At 43.1% G+C, this 15524-nt stretch overlaps 1 protein-coding gene across 1 annotated transcript; it reads right to left on the bottom strand.

Moving 5' to 3' along the window:
• Positions 1-42: 42 nt before the first annotated feature.
• On the bottom strand, positions 43-14278 carry LOC147156587 (uncharacterized). The gene is made up of 37 exons (XM_086065176.1): positions 14224-14278; positions 13236-13256; positions 12987-13149; positions 12649-12917; positions 12421-12566; positions 12046-12340; positions 11793-11955; positions 11447-11715; positions 11211-11356; positions 10882-11131; positions 9947-10109; positions 9598-9866; positions 9358-9503; positions 8806-9260; positions 8459-8727; positions 8210-8355; positions 7840-8134; positions 7333-7495; positions 6994-7262; positions 6757-6899; positions 6399-6693; positions 5195-5357; positions 4846-5114; positions 4606-4751; positions 4054-4508; positions 3707-3975; positions 3458-3603; positions 3123-3382; positions 2926-2957; positions 2419-2581; positions 2072-2340; positions 1828-1973; positions 1460-1748; positions 1121-1283; positions 774-1042; positions 540-685; positions 43-453 (listed from the first exon to the last, which is right to left on the bottom strand). The coding sequence occupies exons 1-37, from the start codon at positions 14276-14278 to the stop codon at positions 43-45; spliced, it is 7986 nt and encodes a 2661-aa protein (XP_085921302.1).
• Positions 14279-15524: the final 1246 nt, after the last annotated feature.

Consider the following 15524-nt stretch of genomic DNA (forward strand, 5'->3'; position numbering starts at 1 on the left):
TATATATATATATATATAGGTTAAAGTTGTATCCCCATTGTATTATAAGAGCAGCAATAAAAACTTACAAGCTTCTCCGTGATACATGCACACCAGGTAGAGAGAGGTCGAAGCCACAAAGAAGGAAAGGAACGATGATCGATAGGAACCTGGAGCGCCTGCTGAGGAGGTAGTTGTGTAGGTACTTGTAGTTGTGGAGGTGGGTTCTGGCTCAGGAGTAACTTCGGGGGGAGGTAAAGGGCAAGTGTAGTTGCTATCAGCATCCATTCCTCTGGAGATGAACTGTACAAAGCCCGGTTTATCAGAGCTAATGTGGGAGTTGATCCAGGACTGGTAACGAGACACTCTTGCATAAACTCCCGTCTGATTATGCAGTGTGCATCCAGAACTAACAATTCCAGATTGGATCCATTTGGAATCCTGCTTGCTTACCATTGGACCTCCTGAGTCCACCTGAGGATGTTGAGAGGAATTGTGTTACTTTAAAAAAGTGCAAAATAAATTCAAAAACCAAAAGGGAATGGCAATTATTAGTCTACCTGACAAAAGTCTTTCCCTCCTTTTGGAACCCCAGCACAAATCATATTGTCTGTGACTGGGCCATTTCCATTCATGCAATTACACCGTCTGTTTCCAAGAACTGAGACTTCCAATTCTTGCAGTGTTTTAGGAAAAGGGACGGCCTCTGAAAAGGTACAGTCGCAGTATATATATTCAACATTCAATAAAGGTTATTGGGAAAATATTACTTTACTACCAATGAAGTGTCTCACCTCCTTCCTGGGCTGGTCCCCAACCAGTGACCCAGCTATCAGTACCATTGTTGAACACACTGTTGTTAGATGCCAGACACACAGGTCTGATGTAGTCTGTGAATGTGACTGGTGAGGAGAGTCGAAGAAGAGCGACGTTATTGTCATGGCTGGAATGGTTGAAGTTTGGATGTAGGATGATTGTATCAACAGTTCTGGATACTTCGTTTGGGTTGTCACCCTGCAGGTTCTGACGGCCAAGAGAAATCGACCATTCAAAGGTACTTGTGCTACAGAGAGAATGCCGAACGTTAATTTGTCGAAGCAGAAAAAATGCATACGGTATGTTTTACGTTTGGGTTACCCACCTGACGAAGCATTGGGCAGCAGACATCACCCACTCTCTGTTTATGAGTGAACCACCACAAATATGGGTACCAAAAACCTGTAGACTAGCCTGCCAGGGCCAACTTCCAACTTGAGCATCTTCACCACTTACAATGTTCATGTTGAGAAGTGGGCTGCCACACGCTGCAAAAATGATACCTCATTAGAATCCAAGGCAGTTACACATTGTCTAGAAAATGTTGGAACTGGTAATGCCAAACTGATGACACACACAAAATAACAAGACAACAATCAATTACAACCACTGTTCTTTTTATAGGAATATATGTTGTGCCAAAGCAGTGGTGATAGTGACGCACATTCAGCACTTGACAGGGTGGGCACTGGATCTTCAGTTGTAGCTAGTCCTTCAGTAACAGGAGCGTCAGGACAAGTGTAGTTGCTATCAGCATCAGGCCCACTGGAGTTGAACTGTACAAAGCCTGGTGTATCAGAAGTGATGTGGGAGTTGATCCAAGACTGGTAGAGGGACACTCTTACATAAACCCCTGGATTAATTGGCTGAGAACAGCCAAATCCAAAATGGGCAATTCCAGACTGGATCCATTTCAAATCCTGCTGACTGACCATTGGACTTCCTGAATCTCCCTGGGGGTGTGGAAAGTGCCTGTCAGCAAAATATTTTAACCTTAAAAAAGAAACAAGTAGGAAAGGATAAGTAGTCTACCAGACAAGTGTCTTTTCCTCCATTTAGAAAACCAGCACAGATCATATTGTCTGTGACTAAGCCTGCTCCAGTTAGACAGCTACACTGTCTGTTTCCCAGAACCGGGATTTCTACTTCTTGTAACGTTCCAGGGAAAGGGATAGGCACTAAAAAAAAAAAAAAGACAGTGGCACTGTTATCAGGCAACCCACATTTTGGGTCTGTTTCGTTAAAGAAAACTCAATTTTAAGATTCGTTAACCCACCTCCTTCCTGGATTGTTCCCCAACCAGTGACCCAGCTATCAGTACCATTGTTGAACACACTGTTGTTAGATGCCAGACACACAGGTCTGATGTAGTCTGTGAATGTGACTGGTGAGGAGAGTCGAAGAAGAGCGACGTTATTGTCATGGCTGGAATGGTTGAAGTTTGGATGTCGGATGATTGTATCAACAGTTCTGGACATTTCGTTTGGGTTGTCACCCTGCAGGTTCTGACGGCCAAGAGAAATCGACCATCCAAAGGTACTTGTGCTACAGAGAGAATGCCGAACGTTAATTTGTCGAAGCAGAAAAAATGCATACGGTATGTTTTACGTTTGGGTTACCCACCTGACAAAGCATTGGGCAGCAGACATCACCCACTCTCTGTTTATGAGTGAACCACTACAAATATGGCTACCAAAAACCTGTAGACTAGCCTGCCAGGGCCAACTGCCCTCTGAAGCAACATCACCTCGAGCCATCCTGTTTTTCTGTGATGGCGTTCCACACACTGCAAAGATGCCATCGCATTATAATCCAGTGCGTAACCCAGAAAATATTAGACTTTTGTCATTGTTTTACAATAGTAATTACAAACAAATATATTCAAGTACTCAAAAGTCTTTCTAACAACAGCAATCAGTCCAATTAATCCCTGAGAATACCCAATTTTTGTGAGTTTCTTGCACCACTTTTTTGCCAGCTTACACTTCTGACAGCTGAACCATACCAAAAGGGATATAGAATACTGGTTTTCAAAATACCATGAAGTATAAAAGTGCAGTAAACTCCCATTCTTGTCATAGGAATATACATGCTTTGTATTTTGACACTGAAGTGATGATAGTCACACACATTCAGCACTTGACATGCTGGCCACTGGATCTTCGGTTGTAGCTGGATCTTCGGTTGTAGCTGGATCTTCGATTGTAGCTGGATCTTCGGTTGTAGCTGGATCTTCGGTTGTAGCTGGTTCTTCGGTTGTAGCTGGATCTTCGGTTGTAGCTGGTTCTTCGGTTGTAGCTGGATCTTCGGTTGTAGCTGGTTCTTCGGTTGTAGCTGGTTCTTCAGTAACAGGAGGAGGCAGATCAGGACAAGTGTAGTTGCGATCAGCATCAGGCCCACTGGAGTTGAACTGCACAAAGCCAGGTTTATCAGAAGTGGTATAGGAGTTGATCCAGGACTGGTAGCGGGACACTCTGGAGTAGACTCCGGGCAGATTAGGCAGAGCACAGCCAAATCCAAAACTGATGATTCCAGACTGGATCCAGACGGAATCCTGCTTACTCACCATTGGACCTCCTGAGTCACCCTGGGGATATGAAGATTAACTTTCTGTCAAAACTTAATTCAACACTTAATCACAAAGAAGAAAAAAGTACTCTACCAGACAAAAGTCTTTCCCTCCTTCTAGAAAACCAGCACACATCATATTGTCCGTTACTAAACCTACTCCATTCAGGCAGTTACACTGCCTGTTTCCCAAAACCGGGACTTCCACTTCTTGTAGTGTTCCAGGGAATGGGAGGGACACTAAATAACACAATGTCCGTGTATCAGGTATGTTCCATAAATGACTGTGCAATACAACAATATTGTTGGGAAAGTATGTTCTATTACTAGAAAAGGGCCTCACCTCCTTCCTGGATTGTTCCCCAACCAGTGACCCAGCTCTCAGTACCATTGTTGAACACACTGTTACTGGATGCAAGACACACAGGTCTGATGTAGTCTGTGAACGTGACTGGCGAAGAGAGTCTTAGCAGAGCTATGTCATTGTCCAAGCTGAAAATGTTGAAGCCTGGATGTAAAATGATTGTGGTGACATTTCTGGACATTTTGTTGGAATGGTTTCCCTGTAGGCTCTGAAGACCAAGAGACACCGACCATCCAAGGGGACTTGTGCTACAGATAGAATGCCAATGCCATGTTAGATGGTCAAAGCAGAAGAATTGTATTCGTCTTCATATTTGAGTGACCCACCTGGAGAAGCAGTGGGCAGCAGACATCACCCACTCACTGTTTATGAGAGAACCACCACAAACATGGGCACCCAGATACTGCAGACTAGCCTGCCAGGGCCAACTTCCTTCTTGAGCATCGACACCCCCAACAATCTTTGTGTTTAGTGGTGTGATGCCACACACAGCACTTGACAAGCTGGGCTCCGGATCTTCAGTTGTAGCTGGACCTTCAGTAACAGGAAGAGGCAGACCAGGACAAGTGTAGTTGCTATCAGCATTTGGCCCAAATGAGTTGAACTGTACAAAGCCTGGTTTATCAGAGCTGATGTGGGAGTTGATCCAGGACTGATAGCTGGCCACTCTTGCATAAACACCCGGATTATTTGGTCGAGCACAGCCAAATCCAAAACTAACAATTCCAGATTGAATCCAAATAGGACCCTGCTTGCTCACCATTGGACCTCCTGAGTCCCCCTAAGGATGTAAAGCGGAATTGTCTGTCAAAACATATTTTTCTTTCAAAAAAAAGAAGAAAGAAAGAAAGAAAAAGAAAGTAGGAGACGTAGTCTACCTGACAAGCGTCCTTTCCTCCTTCTAGAAAACCAGCACAAATCATATTGTCTGTGACTATACCCACTCCGATTAGACAGTTACATTGTCTATTCCCCACAACTGGGACATTCACTTCTTGTAGCGGTGCAGGGAAGGGGAGGGGCACTAAACAAGACATTGGCACTGTATCAGGTATATTCTCATTTTATTCCAACGATTTATGAAGGAAAACTATTTTACGTGAGGTTCAGTGCCTCACCTCCTTCCTGGACTGTTCCCCAACCAGTGACCCAGCTATCAGTACCAGTGTTGAACATACTGCTACTGGCTACCAGACACACAGGTCTTATGTAGTCTGTGAACGTGACTGGTGTGGAGAGTCTGAGCAGAGCGATGTCATTGTCGAAACTGAAAATGTTGAAGCGTGAATGCAAAATGATTCTGTTGACAGTTTTGGTCACTTCATTTGTGTTGTTTCCATCCAGGTTCTGACGACCAAGAGAAATCTCCCATCCAAAAGTATTTGTACTATAGTGACAATGACAAAAGGTTAGCAGGTCAAAGCAGAAGAAATGTATAGTATATGCATTCATGCTAGGATTACACACCTGGAGAAGCAGTGGGCAGCAGACATCACCCACTCTTTGTTTATGAGTGAACCACCACAAACATGGACACCAAAAATCTGTAGACTAGCCTGCCAGGGCCAAGTTCCTTCTAGAGCATCTACACCCCCAACAATCTTTATGTTCACTGTTGGGTTGCCACACACTGCAAAATGATATCACCATTAGAATCTAAGGACGTAGTTACACATTGACTAGGAAAAAGTTGAATTGGGCACAAGTAATGCCACAGTGATGTCAAACTCAAGCATCTTTTACACAAGAGAAAAACTGTTTCCACCAAGGAGACAAGGGTGGCAAATATATGTCCAGAATGTAAAAAAGCTGCCAGAGTTTGTCTTTAGCCCCAGGTGCTAGCTAGGTAGCTAGCTCCCTAGCTAGTTCCCCGGGAGCTCGTTTACGCGTTGAGTAGAAGCACCTGTGGCTAAAGCCAAACTGTGGCAGGGTTATTACATTCTGGACCTGGATTTGCCACCTCTGCGAGGAGAACAGTTGAGCTCTGTACAAAACGGTGTTTTTGTGAATTTACATTTTAATAACTTGAATACTTCCAAACGTGAATACTACCAAAGTGTTGGTACAACAAAATAAGCCACCTTCTGAAAATCAGTGACGAAAGCACAACAACAAACCTTGTGTTCTAGTCATATAAATCTACATGCAATGTATGTTCTATGCCAGGGATGGGCAAACTCGGTCCTCGAGGGCCCACTCTCTGTTTATGAGTGAACCACTACAAATATGGCTACCAAAAACCTGTAGACTAGCCTGCCAGGGCCAACTGCCCTCTGAAGCAACATCACCTCGAGCCATCCTGTTTTTCTGTGATGGCGTTCCACACACTGCAAAGATGCCATCGCATTATAATCCAGTGCGTAACCCAGAAAATATTAGACTTTTGTCATTGTTTTACAATAGTAATTGCAAACAAATATATTCAAGTACTCAAAAGTCTTTCTAACAACAGCAATCAGTCCAATTAATCCCTGAGAATACCCAATTTTTGTGAGTTTCTTGCACCACTTTTTTGCCAGCTTACACTTCTGACAGCTGAACCATACCAAAAGGGATATAGAATACTGGTTTTCAAAATACCATGAAGTATAAAAGTGCAGTAACCTCCCATTCTTGTCATAGGAATATACATGCTTTGTATTTTGACACTGAAGTGATGATAGTTACACACATTCAGCACTTGACATGCTGGCCACTGGATCTTCGGTTGTAGCTGGTTCTTCAGTAACAGGAGGAGGCGGATCAGGACAAGTGTAGTTGCGATCAGCATCAGGCCCACTGGAGTTGAACTGCACAAAGCCTGGCCTATCAGAGCTGATGTGGGAGCTGATCCAGGACTGGTAGTGTGACACTCTGATGTAGACTCCAGGCTGATTCGGCTGAGCACAGTCAAAGCCAAATCTAATAATTCCAGATTGGATCCATACAGAATTCTGATGGCTCACCAGAGGACCTCCTAAGTCACCCTGTGAATGTAGTGTAGAACTGTCAAAACATGAAAACCAATTCGGAAAGGTGAAGTCCGCTACCTGACAAGTGTCTTTTCCTTCTTCTAGAAAACCGGCACATATCATATTATCTGTAATCAAACTTGTGCTATTCAAGCAGTTACACTGTCTGTTTCCCAGAATTGGGACTTCCACTTGTCGTAGTTTAGGCAAGGGGAGGAGCACTAAAAGGTACAGTAAAAGAATATCAATTCAACAATGATTGTTGTGATGTTTATTTTTTCGGAACGTTACATTATTACCCAAGTAGTTACTAACCTTCTTCCTGGACTGATCCCCAACCAGTGACCCAGCTGTTAGTACCATTGTTGAACACACTGCTATTTGTTGCCAGGCACACAGGTCTGATGTAGTCTGTGAACATGACTGCAGAGGAGAGTCTGAGCAGAGCAATGTCATTGTCGAAAATTAAAGTGTCGAAGAACGGGTGCAAAATTATTGCGGCAACAGTCCTGGTAACCTCGTTTGGGTCTACGTCCTCAAAGTTCTGACGACCAAGAAAAACAGACCACCCAATGGTACTTGTGCTTTTGAGAGAATGCCAATGGTTAGATAGTCAAAACAGAAGAAATGTATTTTTATTTTAGGGTGACCCACCTGTTGAAGCAGTGGGCAGCAGACATGACCCACTCTCTGGTTATGAGAGAACCACCACAAACATGGCTACCAAATCTCTGAAGACTAGCTTGCCAGGGCCAACTGCCCTCTGAAGCAACATCACCTCGAGCTATCCTGTTTTTCTGTGATGGCGTTCCACACACTGCAAAGATGCCATCGCATTATAATCCAGTGCGTAACCCAGAAAATATTAGACTTTTGTCATTGTTTTACAATAGTAATTGCAAACAAATATATTCAAGTACTCAAAAGTCTTTCTAACAACAGCAATCAGTCCAATTAATCCCTGAGAATACCCAATTTTTGTGAGTTTCTTGCACCACTTTTTTGCCAGCTTACACTTCTGACAGCTGAACCATACCAAAAGGGATATAGAATACTGGTTTTCAAAAGACCATGAAGTATAAAAGTGCAGTAAACTCCCATTCTTGTCATAGGAATATACATGCTTTGTATTTTGACACTGAAGTGATGATAGTCACACACATTCAGCACTTGACATGCTGGCCACTGAATCTTCGGTTGTAGCTGGTTCTTCAGTAACAGGAGGAGGCGGATCAGGACAAGTGTAGTTGCGATCAGCATCAGGCCCACTGGAGTTGAACTGCACAAAGCCTGGCTTATCAGAAGTGGTATAGGAGTTGATCCAGGACTGGTAGCGGGACACTCTGGAGTAGACTCCGGGCAGATTAGGCTGAGCACAGCCATATCCAAAACTGATGATTCCAGACTGGATCCAGACGGAATCCTGCTTACTCACCATTGGACCTCCTGAGTCACCCTGGGGATATGAAGATGAACTTTCTGTCAAAACTTAATTCAACACTTAATCACAAAGAAGAAAAAAGTACTGTACCAGACAAGAGTCTTTCCCTCCTTCTAGAAAACCAGCACACATCATATTGTCCGTTACTAAACCTACTCCATTCAGGCAGTTACACTGCCTGTTTCCCAAAACCGGGACTTCCACTTCTTGTAGTGTTCCAGGGAATGGGAGGGACACTAAATAACACAATGTCCGTGTATCAGGTATGTTCCATAAATGACTGTGCAATACAACAATATTGTTGGGAAAGTATGTCCTATTACTAGAAAAGGGCCTCACCTCCTTCCTGGATTGTTCCCCAACCAGTGACCCAGCTCTCAGTACCATTGTTGAACACACTGTTACTGGATGCAAGACACACAGGTCTGATGTAGTCTGTGAACGTGACTGGCGAAGAGAGTCTTAGCAGAGCTATGTCATTGTCCAAGCTGAAAATGTTGAAGCCTGAATGTAAAATGATTGTGGTGACATTTCTGGACATTTTGTTGGAATGGTTTCCCTGTAGGCTCTGAAGACCAAGAGACACCGACCATCCAAGGGGACTTGTGCTACAGATAGAATGCCAATGCCATGTTAGATGGTCAAAGCAGAAGAATTGTATTCGTCTTCATATTTAAGTGACCCACCTGGAGAAGCACTGGGCAGCAGACATCACCCACTCACTGTTTATGAGAGAACCACCACAAACATGGGCACCCAGATACTGCAGACTAGCCTGCCAGGGCCAACTTCCTTCTTGAGCATCGACACCCCCAACAATCTTTGTGCTTAGTGGTGTGATGCCACACACAGCACTTGACGTGCTGGGCACCGGATCTGTGATTGTAGCTGGACCTTCAGTAACAGGAAGAGGCAGACCAGGACAAGTGTAGATACTATCAGCATCTGGCCCAAATGAGTTGAACTGTACAAAGCCTGGCTTATCAGAGCTGATGTGGGAGTTGATCCAGGACTGATAGCTGGCCACTCTTGCATAAACACCCGGATTATTTGGTCGAGCACAGCCAAATCCAAAACTAACAATTCCAGATTGGATCCAAATAGGACCCTGCTTGCTCACCATTGGACCTCCTGAGTCCCCCTAAGGATGTAAAGCGGAATTGTCTGTCAAAACATATTTTTCTTTCAAAAAAAAGAAGAAAGAAAGAAAGAAAAAGAAAGTAGGAGACGTAGTCTACCTGACAAGCGTCCTTTTCTCCTTCTAGAAAACCAGCACAAATCATATTGTCTGTGACTATACCCACTCCGATTAGACAGTTACATTGTCTATTCCCCACAACTGGGACATTCACTTCTTGTAGCGGTGCAGGGAAGGGGAGGGGCACTAAACAAGACATTGGCACTGTATCAGGTATATTCTCATTTTATTCCAACGATTTATGAAGGAAAACTATTTTACGTGAGGTTCAGTGCCTCACCTCCTTCCTGGACTGTTCCCCAACCAGTGACCCAGCTATCAGTACCAGTGTTGAACATACTGCTACTGGCTACCAGACACACAGGTCTTATGTAGTCTGTGAACGTGACTGGTGTGGAGAGTCTGAGCAGAGCGATGTCATTGTCCAAACTGAAAATGTTGAAGCCTGAATGCAAAATGATTCTGTTGACAGTTTTGGTCACTTCATTTGGGTTGTTTCCATGCAGGTTCTGACGACCAAGAGAAATCTCCCATCCAAAAGTATTTGTACTATAGAGACAATGACAAAAGGCTAGCAGGTCAAAGCAGAAGACATTTATAGTATATGGATTCATGCTAGGATTACACACCTGGAGAAGCAGTGGGCAGCAGACATCACCCACTCTTTGTTTATGAGTGAACCACCACAAACATGGATACCAAAAAACTGTAGACTAGCCTGCCAGGGCCAAGTTCCTTCTAGAGCATCTACACCCCCAACAATCTTTGTGTTCAGTGTTGGGTTGCCACACACTGCAAAATGATTTCACCATTAGAATCCAAGGACGTAGTTACACATTGACTAGGAAAAAGTTGAATTGGGCACAAGTAATGCCACAGTGATGACAAGCATCTTTTACACAAGAGAAAAACTGTTTCCACCAAGGAGACAAGGGTGGCAAATATATGTCCAGAATGTAAAAACGCTGCCAGAGTTTGTCTTTAGCCCCAGGTGCTAGCTAGCTAGCTAGCTCCCTAGCTAGTTCCCCGGGAGCTCGTTTACGCGTTGAGTAGAAGCACCTGTGGCTAAAGCCAAACTGTGGCAGGGTTATTACATTCTGGACCTGGATTTGCCACCTCTGCGAGGAGAACAGTTGAGCTCTGTACAAAACGGTGTTTTTGTGAATTTACATTTTAATAACTTGAATACTTCCAAACGTGAATACTATCAAAGTGTTGGTACAACAAAATAGGCCACCTTCTGAAAATCAGTGACGAAAGCACAACAACAAAACTTGTGTTCTAGCCATATAAATCTACATGCAATGTATGTTCTATGCCAGGGATGGGCAAACTCGGTCCTCGATGGCCAGAGTCCTACGGGTTTTGGATGTTTCCCTTCTCCAACACAGCTGATATATTATCAGCTCATCAGCAAGCTCTGCATAAGCCTGAAAACGATCCTGTTGATTGGAATCAGCTTGTGTTGGAAGAGGGAAACCTCCAAAACCTGCAGGACTCCGGCCCTCGAGGGCCGATTTTTGCCCACCCCTGTTCTAAGCACCGAGATAATAGTGAACCCCACATTCAGCACTGGGCAGATCAGCACGTAGAGGGCAAGTGTAGTTGCTATCAGCATCAGGCCCACTGGAGTTGAACTGCACAAAGCCTGGCTTATCGGAGGTAATGTGGGAGTTGATCCAGGACTGGTAGTGGGACACTCTTGTATAAACCCCTGGATTATTTGCCCGAGCACAGCCATATCCATAACTGACAATTCCAGACTGGATCCAGATGGAGTCCTGCTCACTCACCATTGGACTTCCTGAATCTCCCTGAGGGTGTGGAAGGAAAGTGTCCGTTAAAACATCATTTAACATTTAAAAACCAAGTTGGATATGAAAAGTAGTCTACCTGACAAGCATCTTTCCCTCCTTCTAGAAAACCAGCACAGATCATATTATCTGTGACTAAACCCACTCCAATTGCGCAGTTACATTGACTGTTTCCCACAACTGGGACTTCCACTTGTTGTAACGTTTTGGGGGAGGGGAGGGGCGCTAAAAGGCACAGTGAAAATATCTGAGGTACATTCAACAAATATAATTATGATTTCTTTATATTAGGAATGTATTATGCTACTCCCTTACCGCCTTGCTGGATCGATCCCCAACCGGTGACCCAGCTATCGGTACCATTGTTAAACACGCTGCTATTGGCCGCTAGGCACACAGGTCTGACGTAGGCGTTGAACTCGACCACAGAGGAGAGTCTGAGCAACGCAATGTCATTCTCAAAATTTAAACTGTCAAAGAATGGATGCAAAATGATTGCGTCAATAGTCTTGGTCACTTCATTTGGTTCGATGCCCTCCAGGTTCCTTCGACCAAGAGACACTGACCAACCAAGAGTGCTTGTGCTATGGAGAGAACGCAAAAGATGAGATGGTCAAATGAGAAGACATGTGCATGTATGTTTTCAGGTTTGGTGACCCACCTGGTGAAACAATGGGCAGAAGACAGTACCCACTCTTCGTTGATGAGAGTGCCACCACAAACATGGCTACCAAAACTCTGCACGCTAGCTTGCCAAGGCCAACTTCCTTCTGAAACAACATCTCCTCCAACTATCTTGTGCTTCCGCGACGGTATACCACACACTGAAAACATGCCGTCTCATTATTAAAACTCCGAGTCTCATCATGGCAATGTAATGTATTTGGACAATGCTACGGTTGATTGCGACGCACATTCAGCACTTGACAGGATGGGCACCGGATCTGTGGTTGTAGCCAGACCTTCTTTAGCAGAAGGAGGTAGACCAGTACAAATGTAGTTGCTATCAGCATCCAACCCACTGGAGTTGAAGTGCACAAAACCTGGTTGATTAGAGCTGATGTGGGAGTTGATCCAGGATTGGTAGCGGGACACTCGTACATAAACCCCCGGATTTTTGGTTTGAGAACAGCCAAATCCAAAACTGATGATTCCAGACTGGATCCAGAGAGAATCCTGCTCGCTCACCATTGGACCTCCTGCGTCCCCCTGAGGAGGTAAAGAGGAATTTTTAGTGCAATCGTTTTTTACTTTAAACAAAATCAAGTAGGAAAGGATAAGTAACCAACCTGACAAGCGTCTTTCCCTCCATCTAGAAAACCCGCACAGATCATATTGTCTGTGACTAAACCCGATCCGATTAGGCAGCTACACTGTCTGTTTCCCAAAACTGGGACTTCCACTTCTTGTAACGTTCCAGGGAACGGGAGGGGCACTAAACAACACAATGGCAGCATATTAGGTAGAACCATTTTATTCAAGAAATCCTCAGTGTTATTGAAAGTTCACTTCCTCACCTGCTTCCTGGACTGTTGCCCAACCAATGACCCAACTGTCAGTACCATTATTGAACACACTGCTATTGGCAGCCAGACACACGGGTCTTACGTAGTCTGTGAATGTAACCGGTGAGGCGAGTCTGAGCAGAGCGATGTCATTGTCAAAGCTGAACATGTCGAAGTCGGGATGCAAAACGATGGTGTCAACAGTTCGGATCACTTCATTTGGGTTGTTTCCTTGCAAGTTCTGACGGCCGAGAGAAATTTCCCACCCAGAGGTGCTTGTGCTGCAAAAGAAATTGCCAAGTGTTAGATGGCGAAAATAGAAGAATATGTCGTCTTGTAGGATGACCTACCCGGAGAAACAGTGGGCGGCAGACAATACCCATTCTTTGTTGACGAGGGACCCAGCACAAACATGGATGCCCAAACTCTGCAAACTCGCCTGCCAGGGCCAACTTCCTTCGCGAGCATCTCCACCCCCAACTACCTTCGTGTTCAGTGGCGGTCTACCACACGCTACGGAAAAAAAGAGGTTATGATAAATTCATGAGGAGAATGTTGATTCATTCAGACAAATCTTTAGATTTAGAATCTGAACTTACCATCCAGTTGAGCATGTGACTCTGGGGAAACATACACACGTGGAAATCATTTTTTGTTCAAAATTGGTCGGTTGACATTAATTACCGCCAAAAACCGTTTAAAGGTATAGTCCAAAGTTTTGACCGTTTCTGTTTCAACAAATTCAAAACTGACTCCTCCCATGACTTAACACAATCTAGCTCAACGTTCACGCCCCCCCTGCTTTGTGATTGCCGTCCAGAAACATCCCTCTTATGGCAAAACAAGATGGAAAAATACAGGAGGGGGGTTGGGGACAAAATCACCACCAACTTTGGACTTGACCTTTAATGACGTATACAAAAATACAAATGAATGCCACCAAAAACGTTAATTGACGTTTACTAAAACACACACTACAATTAGTGCCTTCATTTTCAGCAAAAATATTAAACGTATTAAACCATTCAACCACAGTTAAGCCTTTCCACCATTTTTTTTTCAAATCTATATTTGGATGATTAAAAACATTTTGTAAACATTAAACAAAACACATTATACCGTATAAAAAAATACAGAAATTTGAAACCACAACAGTAGCTATATTCTTTTGTCAAGAATAATATCCAGAATAAACCACAATAAATTACACAACAAAATGTTTTGTAAAACCTCTTAACAGTGAGAAACACTTTCCATGTACTTGAGCATACAACGAAATTATTTAATACCAAATATTTCATTATATATATATATATATAGAGAGAGAGAGAGAGAGAGAAAGAGAGAGAGAGAACTAAAAAATTGTGTTTTCAAAGTTAAAGCTTTAAAACATTAACTCTGAGTTTAAAAAGCTGGTTTTAAAGCTTTAACTCTGGAGATAAGCGGAGTTAAAGTTTTAACTTTGACAGCACTACTAAAAATGAATTTATAGAACTCATAATACAATAAAAGCTGTTTTAAAAATATATATATTATAGTGTATGAGTATAATAACATGCACAAATCCAGAATTTCAGTGTGACTTACTTGCAGTTAAAAAGCTGACCAGAGCCATGACGTTGAGCCATTCCCTCCACGTCATTGTGAAAATGCTCAAATCTTGTTTGGTTCACTGCAAGTAATCTTCAGTAGACATGTCGCCTGCTATGAGCTGAGCCCCTCCCAAATTGCACAACCCCCCCTGTGATGACACCATTTTTATCACTTACCTTCCTTTTAATTACCAAATGCTTGAAGTAAATACTGCAAATATTTGACTTCTCACAGAGTTTTTTTCTGTCAAGAAAGAATGTGCATCCTTCAAGCCATTTGAAAATTATAGTTGATGACTATCTGCTGACATGTCAGTCTCGACAGCCACAATTGTACCTGCACATTTGCATCCTTCTCTCCGTGGATGTGCGTACACTCACAGCGAACAATGAGGCACTCTAAAGTAGCCACACCAGCACGGAGCGCCGGTCCACACGTTGGCTATCAAGTTGGACTTTTGTTTTTATTTTTTCTCCCTCCACATTCTTTCATCGTTTTTTTTTCTGCGGGGCTTTTCAATGCCGTGACAATGAGGCGCTCTAAAGTCATGGTAAAATGACTTGTATAGCCTTGAATCGCGTAAGAGGCCCACAGTTGACAAAGATCGGAAGGAAAAACTCTAAACTACATTTGAGGAGGATTTATTTTCAGGGTGTAGTCGAGGCCACTGTTTTAGCTCAATAAATATATAAATAAATAAATACACAAATAAAATAACCATTGAATACTTGCAATGATATACAAATACATTTTGCTAGGGTTTGAACTGGTTCACATTTTGTCTTAACTTTTTAACTTTTCTTTTTTCTCGCCGCCTCTTATGGTCGGCATCACTGTGAAAAGCAACAACGGCGATATGCAAATTGCATGTGAGGCAGTAACCGGTTTTGTGTTAAGAAAAAATATTGTAGCTGAGAAGAAAATGCAGACAGACCTCTCCAAGTTATTTTTCACTAAGTCAGGGTATGCTTAAGAATGCCAAACTTCCGCTTGGGGGAATTTGCATATTTTTTCCACACAGTGGTGGGGAAGCTATGAGAGCATTTGATCCTGCTCGCCACCGAGCAAGTCTGGAAACAAAATACAACACAGAAGAAGTTATATTAGACATTTAACAAACCAACGCTCATAACATAAAACATATATTTGGTTATTTGCATATTTTTTTTCTCCATTCAATAAATATTAGCGCCCTTTGAGTAAAAACTGAAATGGACTCCATGTGAAAAATGGTTCACACTTCTAATTTGAATATGGGTGATTTCACTTTCTAAAATTTGACCATTTATTTTTAT

The sequence above is a fragment of the Leptonotus elevatus genome, chromosome 20 (assembly GCF_054856555.1).
Source record: "Leptonotus elevatus isolate MCC_2025b chromosome 20, RoL_Lele_1.0, whole genome shotgun sequence".
Lineage (NCBI taxonomy): Eukaryota > Metazoa > Chordata > Actinopteri > Syngnathiformes > Syngnathidae > Leptonotus > Leptonotus elevatus.

Bases quoted from the DNA above. Each gene is read 5' to 3' on its own strand.
- LOC147156587 (XM_086065176.1), bottom strand. From the start codon at position 14,278: ATGACGTGGAGGGAATGGCTCAACGTCATGGCTCTGGTCAGCTTTTTA. The intron at 11,357-11,446 runs GTAAGGGAGTAG...TGTGCCTTTTAG, and splicing joins GGGATCGATCCAGCAAGGCG to CGCCCCTCCCCTCCCCCAAA. The intron at 1,974-2,071 runs GTGGGTTAACGA...TTTTTTTTTTAG, and splicing joins GGGAACAATCCAGGAAGGAG to TGCCTATCCCTTTCCCTGGA.